Source organism: Diabrotica virgifera, chromosome 6, assembly GCF_917563875.1.
Source record: "Diabrotica virgifera virgifera chromosome 6, PGI_DIABVI_V3a".
Classification (NCBI taxonomy): Eukaryota; Metazoa; Arthropoda; class Insecta; order Coleoptera; family Chrysomelidae; genus Diabrotica; species Diabrotica virgifera.
Window position 1 is genome coordinate 141,419,151 of NC_065448.1, and position 22,569 is coordinate 141,441,719.

The 22,569-nt window shown below is 34.1% G+C and overlaps 1 protein-coding gene across 4 annotated transcripts in view; it reads left to right on the forward strand.

Annotated features, from left to right (window-relative positions):
* The first annotated feature begins 21,754 nt into the window (after positions 1-21,754).
* Positions 21,755-22,569, forward strand: part of LOC114325314 (gastrula zinc finger protein xLCGF3.1) — a 43,937-nt gene continuing 43,122 nt past the window's right edge. For 2 of the 4 annotated variants that reach the window (XR_007698567.1, XM_050653226.1), the window contains exon 1: positions 21,773-22,555. Coding sequence is in view for 3 of the 4 variants with exons in the window: in XM_050653226.1 (XP_050509183.1) it covers positions 22,348-22,555 (208 nt within the window). In the remaining variant the exon portion in view is untranslated. Of the gene's footprint in view, positions 22,556-22,569 lie in introns of all 4 variants that reach the window. The other 2 variants (XM_050653227.1, XM_028273351.2) reach the window with 2 other exon arrangements.

Consider the following 22,569-nt stretch of genomic DNA (forward strand, 5'->3'; position numbering starts at 1 on the left):
TATCGAAGATATAGACATGGGAAATTCGTTTCTCTCGGCAAAAAGACGTTTTCTCAGTCTCGAGAAACGTTTTCAACTCAACCCTGATTTATTGGAAAAATATCAGGACATTATATCGGAATATCTCAATAACGGACAAATAATTCAAGTGCCGTTAAAAATGCTAAATGACTCAGGTAAACCTAATTACTTTCTCCCTCACTTTCCCGTTTTCAAATCCAACTCTACTACTTCCACTCGTATAGTTTTCGATCCAAACAATAAATCGTCTACGGGAATCTCCCTCAGTGACGTCATAGACAAAGGTTATGTCGTCCAACATGAACTTTTTGACATTCTCGCTAAGTTTCGTCAGTTTAAATTCGCACTAGTAGGCGACATCAAGGCTATGTTCCTACAAATCGCCATTTGTCCCACTGAAACATTTCTGTTAAATTTTCTCTTTAGGGACAATATTCAGCAGCCTTCACGGTGCTATCAATTTCAAAGATTACCCTTCGGGCTCCCAAGTAGCCCATTTATCGCTCAAAGAGTTATCAAGCACATCGCTGACAACAACAAACATACCCACGAACTTGCTACTAGTGTTCTGCAAGAATCTATCTATATGGATGACCTGATCAGCGGTGCTGACAGTCTTCATGAATTAAGTTGTCTTTTCGAACAATTAACTTCTTTGCTAGAAACCCATGGTTTCCTCCTCCACAAGTGGAACTGCAGTTCTTCAGAATTTCTGTCTCAACACAATTTAAATCCCGTCTCTGAAGTCAGTCTTAACTTCACGGGATCTGATAAAGTCTTAGGCATATTCTGGGATTCAGAACGCGACCACTTTTCGTTTAAAACTCCTATCTTCAAATTGGCTAATGTTGTTACTAAACGTACTATTCTCTCCTACATTGCTACTTTGTATGACCCGCTAGGATGGTTATCCCCTGTCCTTGTGAACGCTAAGCTCTTGATACAGGAAATATGGTCCCAGAAATTGGACTGGGATCAACCCATTGACTCACCCATCATTATGAAAAATTGGCAAAACCTCTTATCGACATTCAAAACTATAGAAGAGGTCAAGGTACCTCGATGCTTACTTTTACAAAAGAAAGTTGTTGATGTTCAATTAATTATTTTCACCGACGCATCGGAAAAAATATACAGCACTTGTGTGTATCTCAAAGCGACATACTCAGACTTTTCTGTATCGTCGCGGCTTATCGCTTCTAAAAACAAAATTTCTCCGCTAAAAAATAAACTCACCATCCCCAAATTGGAACTTTGTGGAATAGTGTTGGGAGTCACTCTGGCTCATAGACTTTTTCACATCTTCAAGAAAAATTTGAGTATATCTTCATCTCATCTCTTTGCTGACTCTACAATTGCCTTGTCTTGGATACTTTCTAAAAAACACATTTGGAACATTTTTGTACAAAACAGAATTCAAAAGGTCAATTCCTTGTTGGAAACTTTTCCTTGTGATTTCCATTTCGTCAGAAGTCACGAAAACATCGCTGACCCCGCTTCCAGAGGGATAAATGTCTTTGATAATCCCCAGACCACCGAAGACTGGTTATGCGGACCTAGCTTTATTAGAGACAATCCCATCGATTTTTCTCTTCATCAAATTCCTCATTTTCAGGATGATCTTCCTGAATTAAGGAAGTTAGTTGTCTCAAACATAGCAACAAATCACGAACTCAACGACACCTTTGAAAATCTATTCGCTAAATCTTCTTCTTTTCGTAAAATTCAAAGAATTGTCGCTTATCTTTTTAGATTCATCAGTAATATTAAAAAGAAAATAAATAACTCTCCACGAGATACGGATATATTGACGCCACCCGAAATGGAGATCGCTGATCACGCGATCATCAGGTATATCCAAAGTATCTACTTTAAAAAAGAGATTCTTGAATTGAAAAATGCTAAACTCGTGACCAATAAAGCCATTCGTAAACTCAACCCCTTCCTACAACATAATGATGGGCTGATTCGTGTGGGAGGACGTCTCCGACACGCCCCCATATCGTATAATCAAAAACACCCCATTCTACTTCCTTCTAAATGTCGAGTTGTAGAACTAATCTTGACTCAAGCTCATCATAAGTTATTACATTCAGGCGCGCAAACAGTACTTTCGTATGTCAAAATGAAGTACTGGCCAATTGACGGATTAAGACAGATTAAACGCTTAATTCGTAAGTGTGTAAACTGTTTCCGATTCATGACACCCAATTCTGTTCAACAGATGGCAGATATGCATCCCGATCGTGTACTCCCCACTAGACCCTTCCAAGTCGTCTCAGTGGACTATGGGGGGTTCTTCTTAATTAAGTCCTCACATTTGAGGAAGGCACCGCTTTACAAAGCATACGTAGCCTATTTCATTTGCATGAGCACTAAATGTGTTCATATCGAACTCGTCACAGGATTAAGCGCAGAAGCCTATATTCTTACTCTGAAAAGGTTTATTGCCAGAAGATCCACGCCCAGTATTATTTGGAGCGACAATGCCACAAATTTCCATGGGGCAAAAAATGAAATGCGCGAATTCTATGATTTTTTCTTAAATCAAAATAATTCGGAACAGATTAAGGAATTCTGTACTCAAAACTCCATAACTTTCAAGATGGGTGTTCCCCGCAACCCCCATCAATTCGGCCTCCATGAGGTAGGAATAAAGAGTGTGAAGTATCACCTCTATCGAATTATAGGAAATTCCCACTTCACCTTTGAAGTGTTTAACACAGTATTATGCCAAATCGAGGCTATTCTAAATTCGAGACCCATCACTAGGATGTCGTCTGACGCCAATGACTTCGCTTTCCTATCTCCAGCTCACTTCTTAGTTCAAAGAAGTTTAACCGCGCCCCCTGAACCAAGTGTTTCAGAGATACCTGAAAATAGGTTGAATCTTTTTCAGCGTATTAGTAAAATTCAACAGCAATTTTGGAAATTGTGGAAAAAAGACTATCTTTGCCTCCTGCAGCAAAGAAATAAATGGACCGACCCTACTGACCCTGTCAAGATCGGGGATTTGGTTCTGTTGAAGGAGGATGGTACTCCTCCACTCTTATGGCCAACTGCCAGGGTAATAGATGTATTGCCTGGTAAGGATGGTCTAGTTCGTACTGTCAAGATTCACACTACTCACGGTGATTTTCTTCGTGGTATTACGAAAATCGCTGTGATTCCCCTGGAAGATTAAAATCTATCCCTAGGGGGAAAACTTATCGTTTTCCTCCATTTTATCGTTGTTACCCCTTGTGTATATAAACTCTAATTTCTTCAAACATTTCTTATCGTTGTGCACATCTTTGCCAATCCCCTCTCTTCGAGGTGATATAGGCCATCTCTCTCGCCTGTCGCCCCCGGCAATATGTACAATAAATATATTATACACGGCTCACTAAAATAATTAGTTACGCCCCTGTACTACTGATTACTTAAAATTCAAGTAGTATTTATGTAACCTTTCTGGAAACTCCAGGTTATTGTTGAGACTCGCATTTGAACCCCTCGCCGGGGCAGATCGTCAAAAGCTTCCTAACGAGAATCATCTCTAATCTATCGACGCTCCCGCTATTCGTAAAAAGGCCGCATTTTACCGGCTTTTTTTGCTATCGTTTTATACCGCTCAGATAATTCAATCTGCTCAGTATTATCGACGATGATTTATTTAGCGTATTAGTGAGTGCCTTACAAATGAACCAAATGGATTATGGAATTCAATCAGAGCTCTGATGTGACACGTCATCAAGGAATAAAACTGTAAGTACTCTACATGTATGTGAACATAACTTATTAGTCGTGATACTGTATGCATTTTGAACCATATACCTCTCGTAGCAAATATTCTTTGTGCCATTTATGCAGATAATACTTTAAATTACATATGAAAAATCGTTATCTACTCTTAACCAGCTTACCTATGGGAATATACTCTATAACCGTACAATAAGTATAGGTTACTATTGTTAAGGATACTTTACGTATTGCCTAAACAAATATTAAAATATTACTAAAAGATTTTTAAATTGAAAACTTATTGGTCCATTTCCTTGGTAACACCTCCGTGGCTTCTAAAATTTTCAAGCCAGATGGATGCTGAAGCGAAGAAGACAATAGGGAATTCAAAAAACTTACAGCTGAGACTCCAACAAGAGTCGAATAAGTTTTCAATTTAAAAATCTTTTAGTAATATTTTAATATTTTTAAATATTATTAATATTGCTATTAGGATTGAAATCTACTTCATCTATCAACTTTATTTTATTTTGTAAGATCTACATAACATTTTACAAGGCTCTAACAAGCGGCCATCATTCTTCTCTGTCAGCTGTCAGCTTAAGCCAGCTACACACTAAAGCTCATGGTCTTAAGCTGCATACAGACTAACACAAATAAACATAAAACTTAATTCTTAATTACACAACAGACTGGGTGACACAAACTTATGTTTTTTTAAATGGAAGACCCTGTATATTTTTAGATTTTTGGATTCTTCTGGATGCTTTCTTTCGTAAAATATAAGGTTCTCTAATATAATACGAGGTAGTTTAAAAGAAAATTGTTTTTTTGTTAATTTCGTAACAACTTTCACACCCTGTAGAATTGTAGCGATTTGACATCAAAATTTCGATTTATGTTTAAACAATTTTTAATATAGTCTATTATAGTTAAATATTATTGATATAGCGATATGTATAGTTTTAGTATACAGGGTTGGTCGAAACAAAACTCGGAATGAGTATTTTCTGAGTTTTCTTAAATGGAACACCCTATATTTTAGTATTGTAATGATATGTTATTGTATGGTACTTTCTTATTTCTTAAGCATTCCCTATACATAAGTGCTTTAATTTGTGAGTTATTCGTGATTCTTTAAGCCAAACATTAATTTCAACAAAAATTACGTGAAATTTTATTAGGTGGCCGTGAAAAAATTCATTCAAAAATAGTTTTTCGAAAAAAATACAGTTTAATCTAGACTGTACTGACTTACATGTTAATCTAGACTATACAGTTTAATCAGTTTAATCTAGACTAAATTTACCGGGTGTCCCAAAAAGAATGGCTCTCAGCCATATCTCAGGAACCGTTTATAGTATAGCTTTGAGAAAAAAATATTTATAACAAAAGTTGCCTCGGGAAAAGCCTGGAAATGATTTTCATAATTGTAGGTTCACCGCTAGAGGGCGTAATTGAATATCAAAAATTAAAAAATCAAAATTTTACAAAATTTACCTAATGAAAGGGCACTGGAAATCCAATCATCGTATTCTTCGTAAAATTCTGCGCATATTTGATTTCACAAGTTTAAATCTACCTTTGCAAATAAGAGGAGGGGGTGAGTGGAGACCTTCTTATGAAAAAATGGCTGTAAGTCCGGTTCTGCTTAATCGAATTTTGCATACTTGATCTTGTTGAAAACAGCTCCTTTCGTCAATGTAAGTGTCTTATTTTCGAAATAGCCTAATAAGTAATATGCAAGCTAGGAGGCGTTATTAAATTATTTTCAGAAATCTAGTTTTCTTTGGAAAATATGAAACACAAGTATGCATTTTTAATTCTGTATTACCAAATTAGACCAAATTAGCAACATAATACTGAAAACCGCATGTCGATAACTTTCTTCTATCTCGAGATATCTTAAGAAATGTGTAAATTTTAAACATATCTGTTACTGTCACCGATAAACGAGGTTAAGGAAAAGTAGTGTGCTATGGAAAAGACAAATAAACATTTTCCAGATTTAAACGTATATAATTAATTAAAACAACAATAAGCAAACAACACTATAAAATATAACAAAGAAATAAAAGTAACTACTTACGTAGTCTTAGTGACTGCTTAAATGTTCAAATTGTTGCCCATCATTTTCGATGCAAGCATTTACTCTTTCAAGAGTAGATTGAATAGCAACATATTTAACTGTTTTAGACTTTTATTTATGGGGACGGATTAAAGACCTTGTTTTTGCCGCTAGTCCCACTACTCGGAAAAACCTGATCTCGAATCTAGAGAATACGAAACGCCATTTAAAGCATCGTGAAAGCAGAAATTGAGACTGCTGTTCAATCTACCCTTGACAAAGTAAATGCTTGCATCGAAAATGATGGGCAACAATTTGAACATTTAGGTCGTCACTAAGTAGGTAGTTGATTTTATTTCTTTGTTATATTTTATAGTGTTGTTTGTCTTAATTAATTATATACGTTTATATCTGGAAAATGTTTCTCTGTTTTTTCCATAGCACACTACTTTTTCTTCATTTCATCTATTTCTTCTAACTTCATTTATCGGTGACATTAACAGTTGTTTAAAATTTACACGTTCCTTAAGATATCTCGAGAAATAAAAAAGGTATCGACATGCGGTTTTCGGTATTATGTTGCTAATTTGGTCTAATTTTGAAATACAGGATTAAAAATGCATACTTTTATTTAATATTCTCCAAAGAAAACTAGATTTCCGAAAATAATTAAATAACACCTATTAGCTGGAATATTACTTATTAGGCTATTTCGAAAATAAGACTTTTACATTGACAAAAAAGAGCTGTTTTCAATAAGACCAAGTATGCAAAATTCAATTTAGCAGAACCGGACTTACAGCCATTTTTTCATAAGAAATTCCCACTCACCCCACCTCTTATTTCCAAAGATAGACTTAAACTTGTGAAATCAGATATGCCAAGAATTTTATGAAGAATACGATGATTGGATTTCCAGTGCCCTTTCATTAGGTAAATTTTGTTAAATTTTGATTTTTTAATTTCTGATATTCAATTACGCCCTCTAGCGGTGGACCTACAATTATGAAAATAATTTCCAGGCTTTTCTCGAGGCAACTTTTGTTATAAATATTTTTTTCTCAAAGCTGTACCATAAACGGTTCCTGAGATATGGCCGACAGTCATTCTTATTGTGACACCCAGTGCTTAAGTGCATTTCGAGAATATACTTTTATTATGTTTTTGAGAAAACAAATTTAAGTAGTAAGTACAGCTACTTCTCGAAATACTTAAAAGTTCAAGTACCAGTACACGTATTTTTTGAAGTATTTATAGGTCTGGATCCCGCGTATGAAAAAAAAGTTGATTAATAGCAAGCTGAAAATTTGATAATAGCTTAAGGCTGTCTAGTCGGATAAACTTTGATATATGGTAATACTGGAACAGAGGCAGTTTTAATTGTGGAACAGATTAAAAATTTGGAACGGTCAGACCACGAAAACGGCACATTTATTTTGTCCGACAGAACAGACTTAAACTCTCCGAACAGAGATTAAACTCTCATGCAAAAATCAGGCTGCTATTTATTACCTGTCATAATTCCTGTCATTTGACATATTCTACATGTTCCACTCATTAAAACGCCCATTTGGTGATAAATAGCAGTTTTTTGCAAGAGAGTTTAATCTCTGTTCGGAGAGTTTAAGTCTGTTCTGTCGGACAAAATAAATGTGCCGTTTTCGTGGTCTGACCGTTCCAAATTTTTAACCTGTTCCACAATTAAAACTGCCCCTGTTCCAGTGTTCTCATATATCAAAGTTTGTCCGACTAGACACCCTTAAGCTATTAACAAATTTTCAGCTTGCTATTAATCAACTTTTTTTCATACGCGGGATCCAGACCTATTAGAGTAAAGTAGGTACTAAAGTACTTAAAAGTACTTAAGTACATTTTTTAAGTACTGTCGATAAAATCAGTACCGCAGATCTGCATACCTCGCATCCTCGCATGTTTTATTGATTAAAAAAACAAAAGTAACAATAGAACAACAAAACCGAAATTAACTGATAAAACCGTTTGAAAAATTAGGTATTACGGTTCGATTTAAAAAATTATATTATTTAATATCAAATAAGGGTTCAGTTTGGGTTCCGGTCGACTAGAAAATATGGGTTTCGGTTCTGTTTTGTGTTTTTAGAGGTACGGTCCGGGTCCCTGCTTTGAGGTGTGGAATGCGAAGTAATCGTGATAAAGATCAGTTTTATCGGTTACCATCAGTGCTACATTTTAAGCATAAAACCAACTGAACTAAATAAGTTATGATCTGAGAGACAAAAACAAAGGGTAAATACAGGGTGAGTCACCACTAACGGGACGGAAGATTACAGCGAAATGGTAAAAGATTTGAAAAAAATTTAAATTGGATAGATTGTAAGTTGCTAAAAGCTACATTTTAAAATTATTTTGAAATATACAGGGTGTCCTAATAAATGGCGGCGTATCAAAGTTTTATTTTTTCTTATGGAACACCCTGTATTTTATTGCGTTTTTAATTGTCCGCAAAAAATAAGATGTAGTTTCATAAGGTTTCCCTATACCTATGTACAGAGTGTTTTGAGTTATGTTGACTTTTCTTAAAATGTAAAGTTTTAAAAGAAGGCTTATTCTCAAGTTATTTAAGAAATTATAAAAACATTACTTTTACATCTAAATAGCTGAATATTGGTTGAATGTATTCCATAATTAATTAATGCACATTTGTCTACAGGGTGTTCAAAATTTGCAGTTTCATTATTGGAGTATTGAATGTGTCATATGATGCTGATTTTAAATGGAACATCATGAATATTAATAAATAATTATACTAAACAAAATTTACCTCTTTCGAATGGTATATGGATGTCCTATACCTAGGTGTCATAGTTTTTGCGTAATTTACAATTATTTAAATTCTTAATCTGTAAATCGATTTTAAAACAAAAGATGTAGTCGACACCCCCATCGAATAAGGTTGTAACTCATTTTTAGCGATTTTACAGGAGAGGAAAAAACGAAAACAAGAATTTTTAAAAATTTGTAGCGAAATGATTAGACCCTTTTACACTAATGTGATATGATATTTATAACATAATAAGGGATTACTGTGAGATGTATGCTTTGTAATTTTATTAGCTATTGAGAATCTTCAGTTTGATTGAAATACAACCTTGAGATTAAACATGAGTATTCGTAGGAAAAGGTTGTAACTCGCCTAACAACCATTTTACACTCTCCGTGTTAATTATTTTCCCGTTTAACTAGTAAAAGGTTGTATGTTTTGAGTTATTTGCAATATAGCTAGGAGAAAATAAGTTTTTATGGTATATTTAAACAAAATATCAACTCACAGTATACACAATTTTAATTGGAAATTATAAATTTTACAATGACAATAATATCCAACACAACTTCTATCACTATGAAAAAATCATGGTATAAAATATCTCAAATTTTTCGAATTTTTATTGCGTATCTGTAAATATTTAATTTTAAACCATTTTAGTTATTACTTTACTCTATTACTATTAATATCTACTTCAAAATTAACATGTGTGCCCTTAAATGGGTCAAAATTTAGAATTTGCTTCTGATTTATTTCATTTACGGATTTAGGCTTGTCTGATGCTTTGGCATAACGTATCATGGTTAACCATTGGTGTGGAGCATATACGACTCAATGTTTTTTCTGTTTTTCTATAAAGGCATGCATTGATTCACCCTCGTTTTGTGAATGTGATATTTCTAAAAATACATGTGTAATGTTAATATTAAACTTTTTCACTACATATAAGTACGTAGCAAACACTATTCGATACTTATTTTGTCCACCGCAACTACCAAAAGAAAAAAAACTCCGTAAATCCGTTTCTACTTTTATTTCGATAATTTGACTTATGAGATGCACCATATGTTTGAATACGTTATAAATTAAACATACGTGCAACAAAGTTGTAACTCATTTACAAATCTTGTTGATCGTCAAGTATAAAGGAAGTAAATATTTTACATAGGGAGTATCCAGTGTTACTGCCTTCTTCAAGCTAAAATGGAGTAAAATGGCATACGTAACTTAAAATACAACTTCTTATTAGCCAAACTATTGAGAATTAAACTATGTCGTTTATATTGACGTGTGCGCAATTTTTTGCTGAATTCGCCTGTGTTGAAATCTGAAAAAGATGTAACTTGAGTTACAACCTTGTTCGATGGGGTGTCGTAGTTATTTAATGTCATTGTATGGCATTGTCAGTTTATGACAGTACGGTCTGGTAATTATCAAAACTATAAACATCCGTGTATGATATTTAATTTTTTTTTTACTTAAAAATGGCTTTGGCAGGGCCAATTACATTCAAATTTAATTGTTCCTAAAAATGAATAATCACGCTATCTATGAAAGAGTAGACATGCTACTTTGCATTGGGGAATATTTTTAAAATTGTCTCTTAACTTCTAAAATTTACGCTTAAAAGTATCCTGATAGAAGACACCCAAAAAAGGACATTTTTGAGAGATTTCTCGATAGGTTCCGTGCTACTGAGCATAGGTACGAAAAGTTAAATAAAAATAAACCATTTATTTTTGATGGCGTCAACGAACTTGATGTCCTGCTTTCTGTTACGGAAAACCCAAATACTAGTACGTGAAAAATTTCGAGTCAATTGGAAATCAGTCAAACGAGTGTATGTAGAATACATAAGAAAAACTACTATCATCCGTAGAAAACTACACCAGCATTAGACAGAACAGGAACGTTTAACTTTTCGTTTATAGACTTTAGAATTTGGAGAAGATCCTGATTTTAGAATGTATTGTGTACAGACGAATCTACCTACTTTTCATAATAATCGTCTAGTTAATAGACATAGCTTTCATTTTATCATGATACAGTAAACAAACATTTTACTGTTGACCCTGATTTGAGATGCTTTAAGATTTAAGATCCTGAGAAAATCCTGATTTAAGAATGTATTGTGTACAGACGAATCTACCTACTTTTCATAATAATCGTCTAGTTAATAGACATAGCTTTCATTTTATTATGATACAGTAAACAAACATTTTACTGTTGATCGCCAACATCGATGAAGTGTTAATGTTTGGGGCAGTATTCTGAGCGAGTACGTTATCGACCCATATTTTTTTGACAAAAATCTGAATGGAGCAACTTTTTTAAATTTCTTAAAACAAGATTTTTGGATCCTTCTTAAAACCTTCCACTTAGCGTGCGAACAAACTTGTGGCTCCAATTGGACGGAGCTCCTGCTTATTTTTGACGTGATGTTAAGAACAACCTCAACATAAAATTTAGAAATAAATAGATAGATAGATTCGGTCCATATATTTGGCCACCTAGGTCACCAGAATTGGCCAAGATGGATTTTTTTAAATGGGCTTATATTAAAAATATTGTAAATGCTACACTTCCTACCCTACTACTTCAGATGATATTTTTATGAAATTAGGAATTTCGAACGCTTTTGCGTCTATAACACCACCTGTGTTACATAATGTAAACAAATCATTTAAAATCGCTTGTTGTATAAACATTTTAAACATGTATTACATAACTGATAATTTTTTACTTATAGTAAGTTGTGGTTCATTTTGCATTATTTATGTATTTTTTTATTAAGATTCTTTATGTTTCGTTTTGTATTTTCAATCACGAAAAAATTTATTTTACAAATCAGCAAATAAAAATATATCTACTTATTTATTTACATCTACACTCTGTAACATATATGCCAAGATGATGGGTTTAAAAATCGAGAGTGACTATAAATATTTTTAAAATCGATGTACCAATTACGCAAAAACTATGACTCCTAGTTATAGAACATCTATATACCATTCGAAAGAGGAACCTGTGTTTAATATAATCATTGATTAATATACATGGTGTTCTAATAAAATAACCATCATATTATGCTACATTGAATAATCCAATAATATAACTGTAAATTTTGAACACCCTGTAAATAAATGTGTAATAATTAATCATGGAATGCATTAATTATAAGATAATTACCAGACCGTATTGTGATAAAATGAAAATGTCATACAATGACATTAATTAACTTCATCTTTTGTTTTAAAATCGATTTAGAGATTAAGAATTTAAATAATTGTAAATTACGCAAAAACTATAAAGGCTGTATGACACTGTGCATTTTCTTGTATCATTTCTAATATCGTTTCTGATATCGTTTCTTGTATACATGTTCTTGTATCATTTCTTGTACGTACATTTGTGCCCTGTATGACACTATGCAAGTTCTTGTATCGAAAATTGTATGAAATTCGGCACGTGATTGGTCGAAATATTGTTTGTCACCCTGTGTCACGTTATGGTAGTACTGCATCTACAGACACAGCTGATTTTAAATATTTTATAAAATTTATAAACTTTTATATAATTAACATTTTAATGTTAACCAGAATTTTACGTTGACTGAGGTTGATTATTTGTGTTTTTATTTTGTTTTGATATTTGTGCTAAAATATTTGCATTAGAATTATCTTCAGTTTGATCCAAATTAGGAACTATTGTATTTTCGTCTATTAAAAAATTATGCACCATGAAACCTAAATTTATAGTTTGAACTTTACTAGGAGCTAAATATATGGTTATTAGTAGAACAGTAGTCCATACCAAACGGTATATTAAGTATCAATAAAAGATTTATAAATAATACCAACAAAAACACAAATAAATTCATCAATACATTATCCCATTTTCATTTCAGCCGCCATTATGAGTGAGTAATTTTGACATTTTAGATGTTTTACCAGCAGGTTTTACGTTTTTGCTCTTTGCGCAGAAATTGGCGCAGTTCTTGTACAATAATCTGTGCCTGACACAAATTCTTGTATCGTTTCTGATATCGTTTCTTGTATCTGTGTATGACACTATGCATTTTTTTGACATATCAGAAACGATATTAGAAATGATACAAGAAAATGTATAGTGTCATACAGCCTTTAGACCTAGGTATAGGACATCCATATACCATTCGAAAGAGGTAAATTTTTTTAGTATAATTATTTATTAATATACGTGGTATTCCATTTAAAATAAGCATCATATGACACATTGAATACTTCAATAATGAAACACTAAATTTTGAACACCCTGTAGAAAAATGTGTAATAATTAATTATGGAATACATTCAACCAATATCCAGCTATTTATATGTAAAAGTAATATTTTTATAATTTCTTAAATAACTTGAGAATAAGCCTTCTTTTAAAACTTTACATTTTAAGAAAAGTCAACATAACTCAGAACACTCTGTACATAGGTATAAGGAAGTCTTATGAAACTATACATTATTTTTTGCGGACAATTAATATATGCAATAAAATACAGGGTATTCCATAAGAAAAAATATAACTTTGGTACGCCGCCATTTATTAGGACACCCTGTATATTTCAAAATAATTTTAAAATGTAGCTTTTATCAACTTACAAACTATTGATTTAAATTTTTTTTCAAATCTTTTACCATTTCGCTGTAATCTTCCGCCCCGTTAGTGGTGCTAAATGTCCTGTAAAATGATACATAACTAACTAGTGTACTTACTAGCATGACACTATAAATAACAAGATATTATATTGCACATCCCGAAGTCGTGACGTAACTGGAGACCGGCAAGTTCGTAATGGTTCGTAATCATTCGTAATGTCCGATTAGTTTGAATTGTTCGCGGTTGTAAGCTAAGTTTATTTTATATTTTATTTATGTCAGTTATTTTAACAGGAATCTCGACACTAAATTTTTTTCGAATACATTGTAGTTTAATGTTATGTTGCTAATTGAATAATTTTATCACAGAGTGCATACAAATCCCATTTAATTTTAACAAGAATTCAAATTCAACTTCCGGTCTCCAGTTACGTCATCATGCGTGAACTCGGGCGTATTTGAGCTACGGGTAGATACTATCTCGTTATTTATAGATAACTTACTAGTTTTCTTTTTGTGTGAGAGTGGGAATCTTCTAAAGACCGTACCAGGCGAATCGTACCTGGCGTGTGTTGGATTCAGATTCAGAGTAAACGGAGTACATCCGAACGCAGTTCCCCCTCTGGGAGCCTTGCCTCCGGATGCATCCGTGTTACAATGCCAACCAACTAAACCCACTCTCGGCTTACGCGCGTGGCACGTCTTTCCAGACCGTTCTCTCGCGCGCGCAGCCTCCCTTTCTCTACTCTTTTTTTTTCTCTCTGTTGCTTTTATTGCTTTTGTTTACCTCTGTTGTCTCTGTCTTTCTATAATCTGTTTTCTTTTAATGATTTTTGTCACAGCCTCTATCACTTCTTTAAACTCCCTTTCCCCCACTATGGCCATAAAATTGTTTGCTCCTAAGATGCCTACTTTTGCATGTAGCTCCGCTCTTTCGTCATTAAACTTTCTGCATTCAAACACGCAATGTTCTGCTGTGTCGCTTACTCCGCAATCTACGCAACTACCATCTATTCCCTTGCCTATCCTCTCAAGGTATGCTCTAAACGATCCGTGTCCTGTAAGGAATTGCGTGAAGAAGTAGTTCGTACTTTTATATTTGCACTTCACCCACTCCTCCACGTCAGGGATCAGAGTCCTTGTCCATGCAGCCCTCTGCTCGCTTTCCCACTCTTCTTGCCACTTTGTAATGGTTTCTCTCCTTTCTTCTGCCTTCTCCTCGTTAGTCTTGCCGTATGTTTTGGCTCTCTCTTTTACCTGCAGGTGTATTGGTGGTACCCCAGCTATAGCTTGTAGGGCTACCGTCGAGGTCGTTCTGTAGGCGCACACAACCCTTAATAGGGCTTTTCTTTGGGCTTTCTCTAAGATGTTTTTGTGCTTTTTCTTGTTTATTATTTGATGCCACACCGGTGTCGCATATAGGATTGTGGAATGTATCACTTCCATTAGGATCCTTCTTTTCCCTGTACCTGGGCCTCCTATATTAGGCATGATTATTGCCAGTGATGTTGCTCTCTATTCTGCCTTATGTACAGCATATTTGACGTGTTCGCCAAATATCTACTTACTGTCCAGCATAACTCCCAAGTATCTAACCTTTTCGGCCGGAGTTATTCTTTCTCCTTCGAGGGTGAAGGAGATGTGCTCTCTGTCTCTAGATCCTTTTAATATCAAGGCTTCCGTTTTGTGCGTAGCGAGTGTCAACTCTCGATCATTCAGCCACGTTTTCACCCTTTTCAGTGCAGCATTTGCTATGTTCACTATGAGCCTGTTTTCGTTTTGCTCTACTAGAACGACCAGATCATCCGAGTAAGCTATAGCTTGTGTCCCCTCTCCTAGATCTTCTTCTAGTATGTCATTGTAGAGGATGTTCCAGAGCAGCGGTCCTAAGACCGAGCCCTGCGGCACCCCCGCCGATGTCTGCATAAGATCTCCCCTCGCTGTGTTAATATTTCTACTTTTGAAGTATTCCTTCACTATATTTTGTAGGTATGGGGATATTTCCAAATTCTCCAGTATTTCAGTTATTACTCTCCAGCTTGCACAGTTGAAGGCATTTTTTATGTCCAGAAAGAAGGTTCCCAACCACCTGCTCCTACATATGGCAGTTAATTGCGTGATCCCACTGACTGCATCGATTGCGGACTTCCCTTTCCTAAACCCATATTGGCGTTCAGACAAGCCCCCTTTTTCCATTACTTCTTTTTCTAATCTCGTCTTTATAAGTATCTCAAAGACCTTGCCCATCGTGTTTAATAGGCATATCAGTTTGAAAGCTCCCGGTTCTCCAAGTTCCTTCCCAGGTTTGGGAATAAGTAAGAGGTTCGCCGTTTCCCATGCCTCTGGGAAGTTTTGCTTTCTGAGGAGGTCATTCATGATATCTTTTACCCACGAAGCTTTTTCCTCTATGATTATCTTAACAATTTCTGGTAGAACTCTGTTGGGTCCGGGTGCTTTCCTGTCCTTGAGTGCTTTCCCTGCCTCCATCAACTCCTCCATAGTGAAATCTTCTGCCGGCGTTTCTACATGCCAAGGTGAATTCCCTAATCTCTCTCTGTGGGAATAGCTCTTCTGCTACCTCTTTTCTCCGGCTTTCTTCGATTTTGTGGATACTACTTCCTTTGAGATTTTTTGTCACTATCTTATATGCATCACCCCAAATGTCATTCTCGAGGTTATCGCACATTTCTTTCCAACACCTTTTCTTTTCATTGTTGATTTCCTTTGAGAGTTCTTTCTTTAAAGTTTTTAATCGCTCTATCCCTTCCTCCACCAGTTGGTTCTTCTTTTTATTTCTAGTGACTTTTCTTCTTAGTTCGATATATCCCCTTCTTATTACCTCTATGTTGTCTGTCCACCAATATGGGCGGCTGCTTATTCTTCCACCTTCTGGGCAACACCTTCTGGCAAGCTCTTTGATTTTTTCGTATCCCTCTTCATAATTGTTGGGATATTCTTCCATTGCTCTGATTTCTTCTTTTAGCTTCTGTTTATCGATGTGTTTCGTTCCTCTACCATCGTTAGTTTTCTTTGCGTTCTCTCTTATCTTAAATAGGATGTGTCTATGGTGGGTAAATATTTCCCCTTCTAATACATCCCATTCAGCCGTTTTCCTCCTCATCGTCGCAGTCGCTAGCGTGACATCTATGTGAGTCTGACTTTCTCCTCTAACAAAGGTTGGTTTGCCGTTATTAAGGGCCGATAAGTTCATCGCTTGTATTATCTCATTCCACATATCTCCTCTGTGATCATTTGGTGGTGCTCTCCATAGCACAGATTTAGCATTTATGTCACCCGCAATAATCAGTCTCTTTATCCCTCTTGCATGACTAGCTACGTCGTCCACTACTTTCTTGTATTCCCTGAGTGTCATATTAGGAGAGATGTAGGTCGCCACCAGGACAAACATTCCAAGGTCCAGGACCACAAATCCCTCCTTCCTTATGCATGTTCTTATTCCTATTTCTCTCTTTCTAATATAGACTGCTACGTCTTTCTTCTTGTCTAAAATCGTGTTCAGATACTATTACTAGATCCGCCCCCATTTCGTCCCCTCTTGACGTGAGTATGTCATGTGCCGACCTACATCTCCCCAGGTTTGCTTGTAGTATTACTACCCCTTTAAATGCTATTGTTGGACTGAATTTATTGGCTGACTACCCCCCCCCCCACTTTGTGATGTGGCTGTTCTATCTTCATTGAAAAATTTACTATACTCCGGACAGTTGTTTGTGTCCGTTCTGTGTTTGCTGTTACATATTCCGCAGTAAGGTGTGTTTTGGCAGTTTTTCGCATCGTGCCCTTCTTACCAGCAGTTAAGGCATTTGTCTCCCCCTTTTCTTTCTTTGCATGTACTTTGGCCTATATTTGGGCGCCACAATTTTGCTTATGACCAACCCTATTCTGACCCACTTCTTATTTATTTAGGTTTGGGCTGCTTTGGTGTTTGCCGTAATTATTACTGTTTGACCCCCGCTATATCCCGCCTTTCTCTCCAGAATTGTTACTGTATCTACTTCTCTCTGCCTCACGTCATCCTTCAATGCTCGAATGACCTCTTCGTCAACCATAGTTTTATCTACGTCATATATGATCAGCGTTTTGTCCGGGAGTTTGGAATTATCTTCTAGTCCCGTTTTGCTCGCTATCTCTTTAGTTAGGTCTTGTATTTTATTTCTTTCTCCTCTTATTTCCAATTTAAGATCTCCCTTCGCCGTTTCCTTTAAAGTAGGGATGGAACAAACCTACCGGTTTTAACGTAAAACCGGTTTTTTACTTCGCAATAACCGGTTTTACCGGTTGTTTTTTTGTCCCGGTTATAACCGGTTTTTTCTTTTTAAAGTAAAAACCGGTTATTGGGTTTTTACGGTGATTAGGATTAGGTTAGGTATTATTTTGGATGCCAATCATAATTATTATTCTCAAGTAATTATTCCAAACAAAACTATAATTCAAATTTTATTTTATAAATACAGAAGCAAACTGAAAGTGCAAACTCACATCACCCAGAAACAATTAAGTTTTATTATAATATTTCGTTGAAAAGGTATTTGTAATCATAATATTTACATAAGAAGTGATCTGGTTCAAGTAGACGCAAACATCATCTATTTTTCACACTTGACTCTTGACATTGAAAGTGGGTGAATGACTTTTTCTGATTACCAAAAATAATGTTCTGACTATGAATATCGAATTACCGATTACGAATACGAACCTCCAAGGATTTCCCTACGTTTTCAAAACGATACACCCATACAGGAAGTATTAAATGAGTTAAAATGTACCTATTATACAAATATACAAACGTGTTAAAAGAAATACATGATAATTTTTTTTTGATGGTAGTAAAAATAAAAGATAAATTGCATAAGTTAAAATGAATGGGTTACATTGTATATTATTTCAATATGTATATATTAATCTTACACTATATTATATAAAAATCAATAAATATATAATAATAATAAAATAATAAATAAATATAATAATTAATAGAATAAAATGGTTTTATTAAAAATTGTGTTTTAATTATATTGATATTGATGTTCTTTCGATAATACTAATTTTGATCATATTGATATCGAGTATCGAGTCGATTGGAGTATCGCAAACTAAAGTGCATTGTAAATGTAACATTGTAACCTATTGGATTAAAAAAACCGAAAACCAGTTTTTGAAAAAACCGTTTTTTTTTTGGCCGGTTATAACCGCCAGGTTAAACCGTAAGCAAAAAAAAACGGTATAACCGAAAACCGGTGTTTTGTCAAAAACCGCCGTCCCTACTTTAGCGAGTTTTAATTTCTACTCCACAATTTTTAACATCTACTTTATTTCTTACTTGTTATACAAGTTGTGCGTATGTTGTGTCGCGGTGTTCGCTGTGTCTAGGTACACGCTAACGTGTACGCAAATAAAAAAGTTAGGTACACGCGAATTAAACTTCATCAAGCCAGTGACGTCATTATTTAGCGTGCGCAGTGACTGCATATTTTGGTACACGCTATTTTGATATGTTTAGTGTTTGTTTGATAGAAAAATATTTGTTATTAGGGGTAGGGTAACGGAAGCAGAACTATTCAGATGTTTCAAACTTATATGTAATAAATCAATGTGTATATAAAAGTATATACCTATTCAGGTAGACAAAATAAATATTTAGTTGAATGACATGTACAAAACACTGTTGAAATAAATTTTTATACGTAAGTTAATTATACCAGTTAATAAATCAATGATGTTGTGTTTATTTTTATTTATACAGGGAGTTGAACTTGTTACGATTTTCATAGAAAATTGGTTATAACTTTGTAAATACCCTGTATAACATAATAAACTTTATATTTTTGTGATGGGAAAGTTAAGAAGATTTCGAAGATAAAATAAAATATAGGGTGTTCAATTTAAAAAACATAAGTTTGGTCTGCCACTATGATCGAACGACCTGTAACATTCTAACAAATTTTGTAATATGAAACTCAAAATTTGCTACAATTTTTGTTACTAACTTTTATTGCTATCTATTACTATGCGGATCTACTGAGCTTTATCACACTAATCAATCGCCCTGTATATTTTATCTTAATACTTCTGCTACCCTTAATATGCCCTTAATCACGAATTTTTGTCTCTTATTTTTTCCATACTGTTTTAGAATGTTGTTAAGGCTGTATGACACTATACATTTTCTTGTATCATTTCTAATATCGTTTCTGATATGTCAAAAAAATGCATAGTGTCATACACAGATACAAGAAACGATATCAGAAACGATACAAGAATTTGAGTCAGACACAGATTCTTGTACAAGAACTGCGCCAATTTCTGCGCAAAGAGCAAAAACGTAAAACCTGCTGGTAAAACATCTAAAATGTCATAATTACTTACTCATAATGGCGGCTGAAATGAAAATGAGATAATGTATTGATGAATTTATTTGTGTTTTTGTAGGTATTATTTATAAATCTTTTATTGATACCTACTTAATATACCGTTTGGTATGGACCATGATATATATGATAAATAAAGTTATTTATAGTATCAAGTAAGTGTTATTTATAGTATCATGGTATGGACTACTGTTCTACTAATAACCATATATTTAGCTCCTAGTAAAGTTCAAACTATAAATTTAGGTTTCATGGTGCATAATTTTTTAATAGACGAAAATACAATAGTCCCTAATTTGGATCAAACTGAAGATAATTCTAATGAAAATATTTTAGCACAAATATCAAAACAAAATAAAAATACAAATAATCAACCTCAAACAGTCAACGTAAAATTCTGGTTAATATTAAAATGTTTATAAATTTTATAAAATCTTTAAAATCAGCTGTAGCTGTAGATGCAGTACTACCATAACGTGACACAGGGTGACAAACAAAATTTTGACCAATCACGTGCCGAATTTCATACAATTTTCTATACAAGAACTTGCATAGTGTCATACAGGGCACAAATGTACGTACAAAAAATGATACAAGAAAATGTATACAAGAAACGATATCAGAAACGATATTAGAAATGATACAAGAAAATGCATAGTGTCATACAGCCTTTAAACTCATTTAAAAGAACTAAATAATTGTCCACATTCCATAGTTAATTTAAGAAAAACACTGAACAAATAAAAGTAAGAAAACTCGTTACTAATTAATATTAAAGTGTTTAACAATTAGACAAGACAAATTCTAACGTGTACCAAAAAACCCAGAGTACACGCTAAATATAGTGACGTCACTGACTTGATGACGTTTAAGCGTGTACCTAACTTTTTTATTTGCGTACACGTTAGCGTGTACCTAGACACAGCGCGCCGCGTTTTATTAAGATGTTTCCCCATTCTGTCTTTCCTTTTAGATTTGGGACCACCACAGTAATGGTCGTCCCCATATCCTTTAGGGAACATTCCAGGGCCTTTCTGTAGTTCTCCCATGGCATACGTTGTCCAATTATGCAGAACAAATTTTGGTTTTTGTTCTCCCTCTCTTTAACTTCTTTTATGGCTTCAGCTAAATCTATTGCCGCGTCAAAACTATCATGTAAAAACGCCACACGTCAAACGTAAAAACGCCGCGTCATGTAAAAAATTGCCGCGTCAAACATATCATGCTTACTAGTAACATCTGTAAACCTGTGTGGCAATAACTTTCGAAAATATTCACTGATCTTTATTTATTCACTGCTTAAAACTAAATAATGTCGTTCAAGTACTTTTACAACTAAAAACTACACAAAATCAACAACAAAATGTTTGCAAAATACCATGATACTATGAACAACGAGACAGTATCTTCCTGTAGCTCAAATACGTCCGAGTTGGCGCATGATGACGTAACTGGAGACCGGAAGTTGAATTTGAATTCTTGATAAAGTTAAATGGGATTTATATGCATTCTGTGATGAAATTATTCAATTAGCAACATAACATTATACTTCAATGTATTCGAAAAAAAATTAGTGTCGAGATTCCTGTCAAAAATAAAATATAAAATACACTTAGCTTACAACCGCGAACAATTCAAACTAATCGGACATTACGAATGATTACGAACCATTACGAACTTGCCGGTCTCCAGTATAATTACTTACTCAGAATGGTGGCTGAAATGAAAATGGCATAATGTATTGTGGAATTTATTTGTGTTTTTGTAGGTATTATTTATAAATCTTTTATTGATACTTACTATACCGTTTGGTATGGACTACTGTTCTACTAATAACCATATATTTAGCTCCTAGTAAAAGTCCAAACTATAAATTTAGGTTTCATGGTGCATAATTTTTTAATAGACGAAAATACAATAGTTCCTAATTTGGATCAAACTGAAGATAATTCTAATGCAAATATTTTAGCACAAATATCAAAACAAAATAAAAACACAAATAATCAACCTCAGTCAACGTAAAATTCTGGTTAACATTAAAATGTTAATTATATAAAAGTTTATAATTTTTATAAAATATTTAAAATCAGCTGTGTCTGTAGATGCAGTACTACCATAACGTGACACCGGGTGACAAACAAAATTTCGACCAATCACGTGCCGAATTTCATACAATTTTCGATACAAGAACTTGCATAGTGTCATACAGGGCACACATGTACGTACAAGAAATGATACAAGAAAATGTATACAAGAAACGATATCAGAAACGATATTAGAAATGATACAAGAAAATGCATAGTGTCATACAGCCTTTAGTAATGGCATGCTCCACTTGTCGTCGACTAGTCCCTGACTGTCTCTGCGAATACACTTATTAATTGCCTCCCAGCGGTGACATAAACGTCAAAGTCTTGAAATGCCCTATACGGATTGACCGACACTGACACCTGACAGTTCAATAATTCATCTCATCGTTTGTTTGTGGTTTGTTTATTTGTTTGTTTAGTTTATGTTTATTGTTTATCTCTTAGAGATAAACTTTTTATAAAATTTTAGAATATAAAAACTTTAAAACTTATAAAGTATTATACTGTGGATAATATGAAATGATGCCCAATGAATTAAGAAGAAAAAAACAATGGAGCAATAATAATTTGGCTTCTTTTTAAGTATTAATATATTTGCTATATTAATTTAAAATATACCAATCAAATGGAATTTATGGAAAATACATGTAAAATAGAAATAGATAATGAGGTGGAAAATGCCCTTCTGCATACCTTTAAAATTGGAATTAAGGAGGAACGGGAGCTGGATGATACTTTTGATGATTTGGAGGATAAGACATATCCTTTAAAAACAGAAGTAGAATACAATGAAGATAAAGTTTGTCTCCTTCAAGTACAAGAAACACATAAAAGTAAGTAAATAAAA